Genomic DNA, 12,918 nt, shown 5'->3' with positions numbered 1-12,918 from the left:
ACAACAAATGCTGGCTAGGATTCAGTGAAACTGGATCACTCCCGTATTGCTGGTAGGAATATAAAATAGTAAAACCAAAAATAGTTTGGCAGTTCCTTTCATTACATGTTTGAGCTTTATCCCAGACTTCTTTTCTTTTTTATTATTATTATTTATTTATTTGACACAGAGAGAGAGCACAAGCAGACAGAACGGCAGGCAGAGGGAGAGGGAGAATCAGGCTCCCTGCAGAGCAGGGAGCCCGACGCGGGGCTCGAACCTAGGACCCCGGGATCATGACCTGAGCCAAAGGCAGATGCTTCACCGACTGAGCCACCCAGGCGCCCACCAGATTTATTTTCATGTACACACTTTTACATGAATATAAGGAACATATATATATACATGTTTATGTGTATATATATAGTTGTAATTCATATAATATATATATTTACATTCAGGTACTATATACATGAGATAGAAGAGCCAACTTCAAAAGGACATACCGTAGGATTCCATTTATATAACATTCATGAAATAACATAATTAAATAGATGTAGAAGAGATTAGTGGTTACCAAGGGTTAGGAATAAGGGAGAATGGGATGGGTATAGCAATAACAAACAGGAGGGAGCCTTAAGGTGACAGTACTATTATTTTGACTACTGTGGTATGATACAAGACTATGTGATAAACCTGCATAGAACTATACACACAGAAGTCTGAAAAAGTTCTATGGATTGTACCAATGTCAATTTTTCAGTATGATATTGTACTGTTGTGCCAGATGTTAACATCTGGGGAGGCTGGAGGAAGTGCACATGGGACTTCCTTCTACATTTCTTTTTTTTTTTTTTTTAAGATTTTATTTATTTATTTGACAGAGAGAGAGATAGCTAGAGCAGGAACACAAGCAGGGGGAGTGGGAGAAGGAGAAGCAGGCTTCCCGCTGAGCAGGGAGCCCGATGCGGGGCTTGATCCCAGGACTGAGATCAGGACCTGAGCGGAAGGCAGACGCTTAACGACTGAGCCAGCCAGGCGCCCTCCTTGTACATTTCTTCGTAACCTCCTATGAATCTAAAATTATTTCAAAATTCAAAGTTTTTTTTTTTTTAAGATTTTACTTATTTATTTGAGAGAAAGAGAGAAAGAGCACAGAGGGAGAGTGAGAGGGAGAAGCAGACTCCCCGCTGAGCAGAGAGCTCAATGCAGGGCTCGATCTCAGGACCCTGGGATCATGACCTGAGCTTTAGCAGATGCTTAACCGACTGAGCCACCCAGGCGCTCCTCAAAATTAAAAGTTTTAAAAAAGAAACCACTACACCTTTGCGAAAAGAAAGGCATGGTCAGGCATCAAAAACTGATAGAAGAATGACATCTTTAAATGAAAACAAAACACTTAAGAGTATATATCATTTTTCCATGATTCCTTCCATATTAGTTTCTTAGGACTGCTGTAACAAAGAACCACAAACTGGGTGGCTTAAAACAACAGAAATATACTCTCTCACAGTTTTGCAGCACTAATACTGATTCACAGATATCATCAAAGACCACTCATCTGGAGTATGGCCCTGCTCTTGGCCTCCAGGACCCTATACTTTCCTAGATGACCTCCTTCCTTCCCAATCAACCCTCTACTATCTCTCTCCTTTTTTTTTTTTTTAGTATTTTATTTATTTACTTCAGAGAGAGAGAGCACAAGTGAAGGGCAAAGGGAGAGGGATAAGCAGACTCCCCGCGAGCAGGGAGCCCGATGAGGGACTCGATCCCAGGACCCTGGGATCATGACCTGTGCCAAAGGCAGACATGTAACTGACTGAGCCACCTAGGCACCCAACCCTCTGCTATCTCTACTTCCTCAATGTAATTTTCTTTAACTTTCCCAATTTCTAATCAACCTTAATTTTGCTACTATACCATTAGAACATATGTTCTTGATCCACTACTGTAACACTTAAAAAAAGGTATTCCTGTTACCTCGTAAAGCAACTTGTAGGAATTTTTTTAAAAATTAATAAACACTGTTGACTGTCTTTTGATGAATAAATATTTTTAAGTTTGCTGTACTCCCATTTGTCTATTTTGCTTTGTTTACCTATACCTTGCTTGGTGTCATATCCCAGAAATCACTGCCAAATCCAATGTCATGAAACTTTTTCCCTATATTTTCTTCTAGTTTGGAGTCTTAGATTTAGTTCTTTGATCCATTTTGAGTTAATTTTTGTATATGGCGTAAGGTAAGGATCCAACTTTATTCTTTTGCATATGGATATCCAGTTTGCCCTACTCCATTCATTAAAGATAGTCCTTTCCCCCATTGAATGGTCTTGGCACCTTTATCTAAAATCATTTGGTCATATATGTGAGGGTTTATTTCCAGCCTTTTTATTCTATTCCATTTTTGAAAGATTTTATTATTTAGAGAGCGCGTGCAAGTGAGGGAAGGGGGAGAGAGAGAGAATCTCAAGCAGATGCCATGCTGAGCACAGAGCCCAATGTGGGGCTCGATCTCACAACCCTGAGATCATGACCTGAGCTGAAATCAAGAGTCAGACACTTAGGCTACTAAGTCACTCAGGCGCCCCTATTCTATTCTACTGATCTATATGTCTGTCTTTATGCCAGTACCACAGTCTGATTACATAGTGTTATAATTAGTTTTGAAATCAGGTTTTCCCTAATTAGTCTAAAATAACCTTACTAGCCCAACATTCTGACCAGTGGGCCTACTCCTTGAAATAGCTTCCTGCCTCCTGATCATTGCTCACTTACCTGGGCACCGTCCTCCTGTCACTTCCCTCACAACCATCCAGGGCTCCTTCCCTTGCTCTAATGAAGAGATCACAGCCGGCTTAGATATAGAAAGTCCTGGTTATAAGAAAAAAATGGAGATGAAGTGGAAATCAAAGTACCCAAATACTATGGTTCAGAATTGATAAAAAAAATAAACTATAGCACAAAATGGTATTTGATAAAGTCTACAGTTGAAAAAAAGAATAAATTAAACACTCATATTCAGGTAAACTCAAGATAAAAAAACAAAGCAAATAAATAGGTGATAAAATGCTACTTAAATTAGATAAGCTTTCTATCTCTACTTCGCTATGTGGAAAAAACAGCTTCTTAAGTATGCTTATTTCAGATATTTTTCAATGTTAAATGAAAAGTTCTTAGAATGTAACTCCCAAGTGCAAAGTGTTTAAAAGAGAGCACATTTGTTGTAGGAAATGCAATAGTGCTCATTTGAGCACTAAATAGTTAAGTGATATTTCTTGATCCAGTCCATCACTACATTAACTGGGAAAGCTAAAGAGCTTTACACCCAGGCCCCATGTGTTTAGTTTTAACCTACTCTAGTGCACCTGCAGGTTTAGCACAGTGCAAATGAAACAAAAGATTAAGTGGTTTCTTTGACCATTAACTAATTAACAATTAATTTATTAACATTAAATAATTAAATAATTAAGCATAAGCTTTAATGGTACAGAATTCCAATTCTGTTCTTTAATCATCAAGGAAGAACACTGATTATAAGGACCAGAGGAAGGGTCAAGGATGGGGAAAATGAAGACGCACCCCCATCTAAGTGTGCACATTTTTATGCAAAGAAAAAAATTCATCTAGTTATTTGAAAGGTAGCTCTAAAATTCATGGTAAAGAAAGCAGAAATTCTAAGAAACAGATTCTAAATTATTAGAGGCAGGTAACTTTACCCAGTGAAACCAAATTGCTATAGTTCTCCAACATCACATCTTTGTACAAATTCCTCTGTGTAGGGTTCAGGCATTCCCATTCCTCCTGAGAGACATCTATAGCCACATCTTTGAACATCACCATCCCCTAAAATGACAAATAACAGTACTATTTTCTTAAATTATAAGAAATATTTTTCAAAAGGAAGAAGAGGTGCTAAAAGAAAGCATGCAGGAAAAGGACAGTATATATACATATATATGTGTGTGTGTGTGTGTATATATATATATATATATATATATATATATATATATATATATATAGTGTATAGTGAGTATATAGGCAAAGGTGGAAGCTTGTAACATGGGTCAAAAAGAAATTTAGTGGAAATGAAGCAGAGTGCTTCCATGTTCTTAAAAATTCAATTTTTGCAGACACATCCTCTTGCATAGGATGGAAAATCAGTCATCTAGAAATTTTAAAAAATAAGTAGAGGTTTCCAACTAAGTTAAATAGTTGGAATTTTTAAAATCTTTCCAGAATGTCTTATGAAAACCTCCAACTTGAGAAAAAGGACTTGAAGATTTTTCTTCATCATTATGACCATTATGTCATAACCATTTTTACTTTTCATGCAAATTCTTTAGTAAATATCCAGTGCAGATTGTATTTTCCAAGGATAGATAGAACAACAACTCCCATCCCATATGCTCTTCTTCAGTGTAACCTTGACATGCCCCCACACCACTGGTATAAGGTCTATGTCCTCTGCCCTTGAACCTGATCCTGGGAAAACAGTTGTGACTTACTCAACTTATAAAGTATAGCAGAAATAACTATGTGACTTCTGAAACTGGATTATAAAAAATGTCTCTCCACCCAGTGAGAACACCCTACACCAGTTCCCATAATGTCTATCTGGAAAAGTCAAAATTGTGGAAAAGTTCAAAGATTTCCCATGTGTGATTCAATTAACCATTTTCCCCTGACAACACCATTTCCTGTGAGGACATCTCAACTGGGTGGCTGGTTTTTCTCCTACAATCTTACTCTTTCCTCAATCTCACTCTGTCCTCTCTTCTCCTCATTGCTGGTGCCAGCAACTGTCCCTCCGTCTCTAAAATCTAATGTCATCATTTCATCAGACTATACATGCATTATTTCTACCTATTGCAGTGATGTGCTAACATGCAGATTTTTCCCCCTCAGGAATTTTAGCTCCTGGCTCAGTGCCACCATCTCCAATACTACTCCTATCTTAATTCTCAGTGATTTCAAATATCTATTTAAGTATTCCATCTATCATCCTGGCCTCCCAATTTCCTCACCTCCTCTCCAATGAGCTTGTCTTCCACTCTAGTTCACTCTTTGTATCACTATCCTAGACATCATCATTAATAGTAACTTCAACATCTCCAAAATATCAGCTGTCTTTCTCTCTGGACACCTTTACATTGTCACTCACCACACTCATACCTCTTCTCCCTTCCTACCCAACTTAAAGTCTATATTCAGCTAATCATCCAACTTCATAATGAGCCTGATGTGAACTTCCTTTTCATATTTGCTAATAAGCAAAGCCTGAATCCTAGATAAATCTCTCTTCCTACTCTATCACTGTATCTATGTAACTGAATATGATTAGAGAAAATCACCAACCTTAATGACGAGTTTTTATTTTTATATTTTGTTTCCCTTTCTTAAATAAACATTCAGATGTCTTACGCCCACCTTGTCCTTTCCATTTTGTCTCCCACCTCCTAACCCCTTACAGATAAGCAATTTCGTAAGTTTCTTTGATATCTTTACAATGTTTTTAAGCAAATACAAATATATATATTATTTTCTACACTTTTACACAGAAGGTAACATACTATAATATATACACTGTTCTATACTTGATTTTTAAATTCTAAAGTTAATGGTTTCCTTATTTTTCTATAGGTACATATAGTCCATTTTTTGCATTTATCATAGTTTATTTAACCAGACATCTCTAGATGGATACTTGGTTGTTTCCAATCTTTTGCTCTAACAAACAATAGTGCAATGAATATTCCTGTAAATATGTCATTTTGTATACATACAGGTATATCTGTACCAGAAAGTCTCAGAAATCAGATTGCTAGGTCAAATGGAAAATGCATTTGTAATTCTGGTAGATGCTGTCAAGTTTCCCACTATAGCAGCTGGACCATTTTGTCAGACACCAGCAATATATGAGAGTACCCATTTCCTCACAGCCAAGGCAGCAAAGTATTTTGTCAAAACATTTTGTTTTTATCAATTTAATATGATAAAGAAATTATATGTCAGTAGAATTTTAAATGGTATTTCTTGAATTATGAGTTGAGTATTTTTCTTTTTGGGGGTCTTTTATATTTCTTTTTCTGTGAAATTTCTGTTGATGTCCTTTGACTCTTTTCCTACTGGGCCATTGGTCTCTTTTTTAAATTTCTTAGTCTTTACAAATTAGATGATAAGTTCAGTGCCTGTATATGAATTGTAAATACTTTCCCCATTTTGTCATTTCTCTTCTGACTTTTCTTACCAGTGTTTCTTGCCATGTAGAAGTTTTTTATTTTTATGTAATCAAATTTGTTAATACTTTCTCTTTTAGTTCCTAAAATTTTGAATCCTAGTTAGAAAGTCCTTCCAAACATCAAAGTTATGAAGGAATACTCTCATGTTTTAGTCTAGTAATATTATGATTGCATTTTTAAAAATTAAATCATTCAATTTAATTAGAGTTTATTCTATATGGTAGATGAAATACAGAGTGGGCTTTATTTTCCAAAATGGCTACCTAGTCTATCTTTAACCAAGAAGGTAAAAGAATTGTATACTGAAAACTGTAAGATGCTGATGAAAGAAAGACAGAAGTAAATGAAAAGATATCCCATGCTTAACGTATGGAAGAATTAACATTGGTAAAATGTCCATACTACTCAAAGCAATCTACAGATTCAATGTAATCCTTCGATTCCCAATGGAATTTTTCACAGAAATACAACAAATAATCCTAAAATTTCTATGAAACCATCAAAGACCTCAAATACCAAAGCAATCTTGAGAAAAAGGAACAAAACTGGAGACATCACATGTTCTTGTTTCAAACCACATTACAAAGCTATAGTAATCAAAACAGTATGGTATTGGCATAAAAACAGACACATAGATCAGTGAAACAGAATAGGAAACCCACACATATATGGTCAATTAATTTTTGACAAAGGAGCCAAGAATATACAATGGGGAAAGGAGAGTCTCTTCAATAAATGATGTTGGGAACAGTGGACAGCCACATGAAAAAGAAGTAGACTGTATCACTATCTTATACCATACATAAAAATCAACTCAAAATGGATTAAAGACTTGAATATAAAACCTAAAAGTATAAAACTTCTAGAGGAAATCATAGGTGGTAAAGGTACTTGGCAATGACTTTTTGGATTTGATACCAAAACAGCAAAGGCAACAAAAGCAAAAATAAACAAATGGGACTACATCAAACTAAAAATCTTCTGCACAGCAAAGGAAATCATCAACAAAATGAAAAGGCAACCTACATGGAGAAAAATTTTGTAAATCATGTATCTGATAAGGGTTTAATAATCAAAATATAAAGAACTCATAAAACTCAATAGCAAAAAACCCCAAATAATCTGAATTAAAAATGGGCAGAGGATCTGAGTAGACATTTCTCCAAAAAAGACATAAAAATGGCCAACAGGTACATGAAAACATGTTCAAAATCACTGATCATCAGGGAAATGCAAATCAAAACCATAATGAGATATTGCCTCACACTCAGAATGGCTATTATCAAAAAGACAAGACATATCAAGTGCTGGCAAGGATGTGGAGAAAGGGGAACCCTTGTGTACTATTGGTGAGAAATGTTAATTGGTGAACCTACTACAGAAAACAATATGAAGATTCCTCAAAAAAATTAAAAATAGAATTATCATATGATCCAGCAATTCCATTTCTGGGTATTTACCCAAAAGAAATGAAAATATCTACTTGGAAAGCTATTGGGACCTCCATGTCCACTGCAGCATCATTTATAATAGGCAACATGTAGAAAAAAAATCCCAGTGTCCTCCAATGGATGAATAGATACAGAAAATGTGATACACACACACACATAGACAAGAATATTATTCAGCCATTAAAAAAAAAAAAAAAAAAGGAGAGGCACCTGGGTGGCTCAGTTGGTTAAGTGTCCAACTCTTGATCCCAGCTCAGGTCTTGATCTCAGGGTCCTAAGTTCAAGCCCGGTGTTGGGCTCCACATTTGGTGTAGAACCTACTTTAAAAAAGAGGGGGTGGCGCTTGGGTGGTTCAGTTAGTTAAGCATCTGACTTCAGCTCAGGTCATGATCTCAGGATCCTGGGATCAAGCCCTCCACTCAGCAGGGAGTCCGCTTCTCCCTCTCCTTCTGCCCCGCCCCTTGCTTGTGCTCTCTAATAAATAAAAATAAAATCTTAAAAAAAAAAAAGGAAATCCTACCGTTTCCAATAACTTGGATGGACCCTGATGGCATTATAATAGGTGAAATAAGCCAGACAGAGAAAAACAAATGCCACTTATATGTGAAATCTAAAAACAGAAAACAAAAATCAAACTCATAGATGCAGAGAACAGATTGGTGGTTGTCAGAGATGGGGGGGTGAAATGGATGAAGCTGGTCAAAAGGTATGGTGACTATAGCCATTAATACTGTATATCTGAAAGTTGCTAAAAGACTAGATCTGAAAAGTTTTCATCACAAGAAAAAAACTTGTAACTATGTGTGGTAATGGATATTAACTAGATTTACTGTGGTGATCATTTTATAACATATACATACACCAAACCACCCAGTGTTGTGCACCCAAAACTAACACAATGTTACATGCCAATTATATCTCAATAAAAAAAGTCTATCTTTAGCTTGCTGTTTTGAGATATCACTTTTACTGATATTCAGTTACCATATGCAGGTGTATTTCTAAATTTTTCTATTCTGTTCCCTTGATCTATTTATACACCAGTACCATGATGTTTTAAGTACCATGCTTTATATTATGTATAATTATATGAATTATCTGGTAGAGCTAACCTCTTCTAAGAGGGGATTAACAAGATCCAGAGTCAGAGTCAACAATATATAATATACAATGTTGAGTGTACAATAAAAAATTATTAGAAGTGATTACTAGTAAAAGATTACTAGAAATACAAAAAAAAAAAAAAAAGAAGAAGAAGAAAATATGACCCATACTCAAGAGAAAAATCACTTAATAGAAACACCAGTAAATAATTCAGATGTTCAGATTAGCAAACAAAGATTTGAAAAATTTAGGTACTTTAAAAAAGAACCACAGGCAAATCCTAAAATCAAGAAATAAAAAATTCACTGGAAGAATCTGCAGCAGATTAAACACAATAGAAGAAAAGATCAGTAAACTTCAGGACAATTCAATAGGAATCCCCCACTGAGGATCCAGACTGAAAAAAGACTGGGGAAAAAAAAGAGCCATAATGATCTATGAGACACCAGCAGTCCAACATACATGTAACTGGAGATTCAAAAGAGAAAAACAAGGCAAAAAAAATCCTTAGAACCAATGGGCAAAATATTTTCCAAATTTCATTTTTAAAAAAGCAACCCATAGGGCGCCTGGGTGGCTCAGTTGGTTAAGCGACTGCCTTCGGCTCAGGTCATGATCCTGGAGTCCCAGGATCGAGTCCCGCATCGGGCTCCCTGCTCAGCAGGGAGTCTGCTTCTCCTCTGCCCCTCCCCCCTCTCATGTGCTCTCTCTCATTCTCTCTCTCTCAAATAAATAAATAAAATCTTAAAAAAAAAAAAAAAAAGCAACCCATAGATTCAAGAAGTTCAATGAATCCCAAGTAACATGAAACAAAGAATGCTAGGGGCGCCTGGCTGGCTCAGTTGGAAAAATGTGGGACTCTTGATCTCAGAGTTGTGAGTTCAAACCCCACATTAGGTGTAGAGATTACTTAAATAAATAAAACTTAAAAAACAAACAAAGAATACTATACCTATGATCATACTTATAATCAACCTACTGAACACCAAGGATAAGGAAAAAAAATCTTAAAAGCAACCAGACTCCTTTTCCTACAAAAGACACATTATGCATAGGGGAACAACAATAGGAATCAAAGATTAATTCCCATTAACAACAATGGAGGCAAGATGACAAAACAGTATCTTTAAAATGCTGAAAGAAAGCTGTCAACCTATAATTCTATATCCAACTGAAATCTTTCAGAATGATAGGGAAATAAAGCTTTGGTGGGTTTGGTTCTATTTGGATTGTTTTTTGAAAGAAACAAAACCTGAGAGGATTCTTCACCAAAAGACCTGTGCTACAAAAAATGTTAAAGCAAGCTCTTCAGGGGGACAAAAATTTGATACTAGGTAAAAACTTCTATCCATAGAGGAATGAAGAGTACTATAAATAATAAATTTGGGGGTAAATAGAAAAGATACCATTTTCATTTCATAATTTCTTTAAAATATAATTGACCATCTAAAGAAGAGAAAGCTTTGTGGTTTTAATGCATTTAGAAATAAAATATATGAGAACAATAGAATAAAAAGATGTGAAGGGAAAATGTAAGTATCTAGTTGTAAGATTTTTGCATTATTTGTGAAGTTGTATAATCACTATAAGACTGTAATAAGCTCTTTTTAAAAGCATACTGGAAACCTTAGAACAACCCCTAAAACAATAAAACAGTAAAAATATAGTATAGCTAATAATCCTATAGTGAGATAAATGGAATTCTAAAAAGTAGTGAAGATACATGGAATACTAAGCAAATATAAAACTCGTCCAAGAGAAGGCAGGAAAATAGGGGATAAAAGTAAGACTAGATGACAAGATAATAGATTAAAACCTAATAATTACATTCACTTTATTTTTTTTTCTAAAGATTTTATTTATTTATTTGAGACAGAGAGAATGAGAGAGACAGAGAGCACATGAGAGGGGGGAGGGTCAGAGGGAGAAGCAGGCTCCCCGCCGAGCAGGGAGCCCGATGCGGGACTCGATCCAGGGACTCCAGGATCATGACCTGAGCCGAAGGCAGTCGCTTAACCAACTGAGCCACCCAGGCGCCCAAATTACATTCACTTTAAACAGTCCGTGGAGAAGTCAGCAAACTTTTTCTGAAAAGGCTCAGATAGTAAATATTTTAGGCTCTATGAGTCACATATGGTCCCTATCACATATTCTTCTTTATTTATAACCCTTCAGAAACGCAAAATCATTCTTAGCTTGAGGCTGTGGGCTGGATTTGGTCAGCATACCACAGATTGCTAGCCCCTGGTCTAGACACTAAAAGGCAGTGATTATCAGACTGGATAAAAAAGTAAGACCAAACTATATGCTGTTATATGAGATACACTTAAGTTAAAATAAAAGGCTAGAGAAAGATATGCCATGAAATAACAATAAAAGAAAGCTGAAGCAGTTATATTAATACATAGAACGCAGGAAAAAGAATATTACCAAAGGAACATTTCATAATAAAGGCGTCAATTCATCAAGAGGATATAGGAATCTTGGGCCACCTGGGCTCAGTCAGAAGAGCATGCAACTCTTGATCTCAGGGTTGTGAGTTCAAGCCCCACACTGGGTGTAGAGATCACTTAAAAATAAATAAACTTAAAAAAAAAAAAAGGACATAGTAATCCTAAATATGCATGCACCTACTAACAGAATTTCAAAACATAAAGCAAAACTGACAGAATTGTAACAGACAAATCAACAGCTGTATTTATAGGTTTCAAAAGTCCTCTTTCAGTAACTGATAGACCAAGTGACAAAAAAAATCAGAAAAGATAGAGAAGAGTTGAGTACTATCACAAAACACTTGACCTAGGGGATAAACACTCTATCCAACAATAGTATAACACTGCTTTTTTTTTTTTTTTTTCAAATGCACATTGAAAAAGATAGTCCACATTTTGGGCCATAAAACAAGTCCCAATAAATTCAAAAGGACTGATGTTACAGAGTATGTTCTCTGACCACAACAGAATTAAATTATGAACTAAATAAATTAAATATGAATTCTCAGAAAGATCTGAAAAAGTCCCCCAAAATTTATATGTTAAAGAACACTCTTCTAAGTAGCCCATGGGTAAAAGAAAAAAGGGAATTTTGAACTCAAAAGGAAGAGAAAATTATGCAGAAAAAAGGAAAGAATAAAATCAGTAATCGAAAGTAGCAATCAGAGAAAGGGCAAACTGGAGAGAAAAATCAGTAAAACTAAAAGCTAGCCTTTGAAAAGATCAATAAAACTGATAAATTGCTAGTATACTGATGAAGAAAAAAAGACAAATTATTAACATCAGGAATTAAGGGGGAAGCATTACTATAGATCTGACAGGCATTAAAAGGATAATAAGGGAATATTATAAACAACTTTATGCTAATAAATTTGACATCTAAATGGAAATAAATAAATTTCTTGAAAGACACAAATTACTAAACTGATTCAAGAAGAAATAAAACCAGGGTGCCTGGGTGGCTCAGTAGGTTGAGCGTCTGCTTTTGGCCGGCCCAGGTCATGGTCCCAGGGTCCTGGGATCAAGCCCCGCATCAGGCTCCCTGCTCAGCAGGGAGTCTGCTTCTCCCTCTGCTCCTCCCCCCGCTTGTGCTCACACTCTCTCCCTCTCTCGAATAAAATCTTTAAAAAAAGAAAAGAAAAAATAAGCCCCCCAAACCCTATATTAATTAAAGAAATTAAAGTCTCCCCATGAAAAAAACTCCAAATTCAGATGGTATATTCACTTTCTATTACTGCTGTAACAAATATAGTACCTTAAAACAACAAATTTATTATCTTACAGTTCTGTATGTTAGAAGTCCAACAAGGGTTTCACTAGACTAAATCCAGGTGTCAGCAGGGCTCTGTACCTTTCTGGTGGCTTTAGGAAAGAGTCTATTTCCTTGCCTTTTCCTTGCCTTGACTAGCTTCTAGAGGCCACTTACATGGGTCATGGCCCCCTTCCTCCATCTTCAAAGCCAGTAACATTGCAGTTCTCTAACAGGAGTATACACATTACATTCTCACATCTCCCTCTGATCCTGATTCTTCAGATAATAAAAATAACCTCCCTATCTCAAAATCATTAATTTAATAACATCTGCAAATTCCCTTTTGCCACATAAGGTACCATATTCACAGGTTCCAGGATAAGCAAGTAGACATATCTGGG

At 35.8% G+C, this 12,918-nt stretch overlaps 1 protein-coding gene across 4 annotated transcripts in view; it reads right to left on the bottom strand.

Moving 5' to 3' along the window:
- The window catches only part of ZNF461 (zinc finger protein 461), a 117,289-nt gene that overhangs the window by 22,732 nt on the left and 81,639 nt on the right, over positions 1-12,918 (bottom strand). For all 4 annotated transcript variants that reach the window (XM_064581368.1, XM_064581370.1, XM_064581369.1 and 1 more), the window contains 2 exons: positions 3,696-3,822; positions 2,755-2,850 (listed from right to left, as the gene is read on the bottom strand). In XM_064581368.1, coding sequence (XP_064437438.1) covers positions 2,755-2,850; positions 3,696-3,822 — 223 coding nt within the window. The remainder of the gene's footprint in view (positions 1-2,754; positions 2,851-3,695; positions 3,823-12,918) is intronic.

The sequence above is a fragment of the Mirounga angustirostris genome, unplaced genomic scaffold (genome assembly GCF_029215605.1).
Source record: "Mirounga angustirostris isolate CCGP_5_RB_7025 unplaced genomic scaffold, mMirAng1.0.hap1 SCAF_16, whole genome shotgun sequence".
NCBI lineage: Eukaryota > Metazoa > Chordata > Mammalia > Carnivora > Phocidae > Mirounga > Mirounga angustirostris.
The sequence above is the reverse complement of the archived record's forward strand: the minus strand, read 5'-3'. Positions and strand labels throughout refer to the sequence as shown.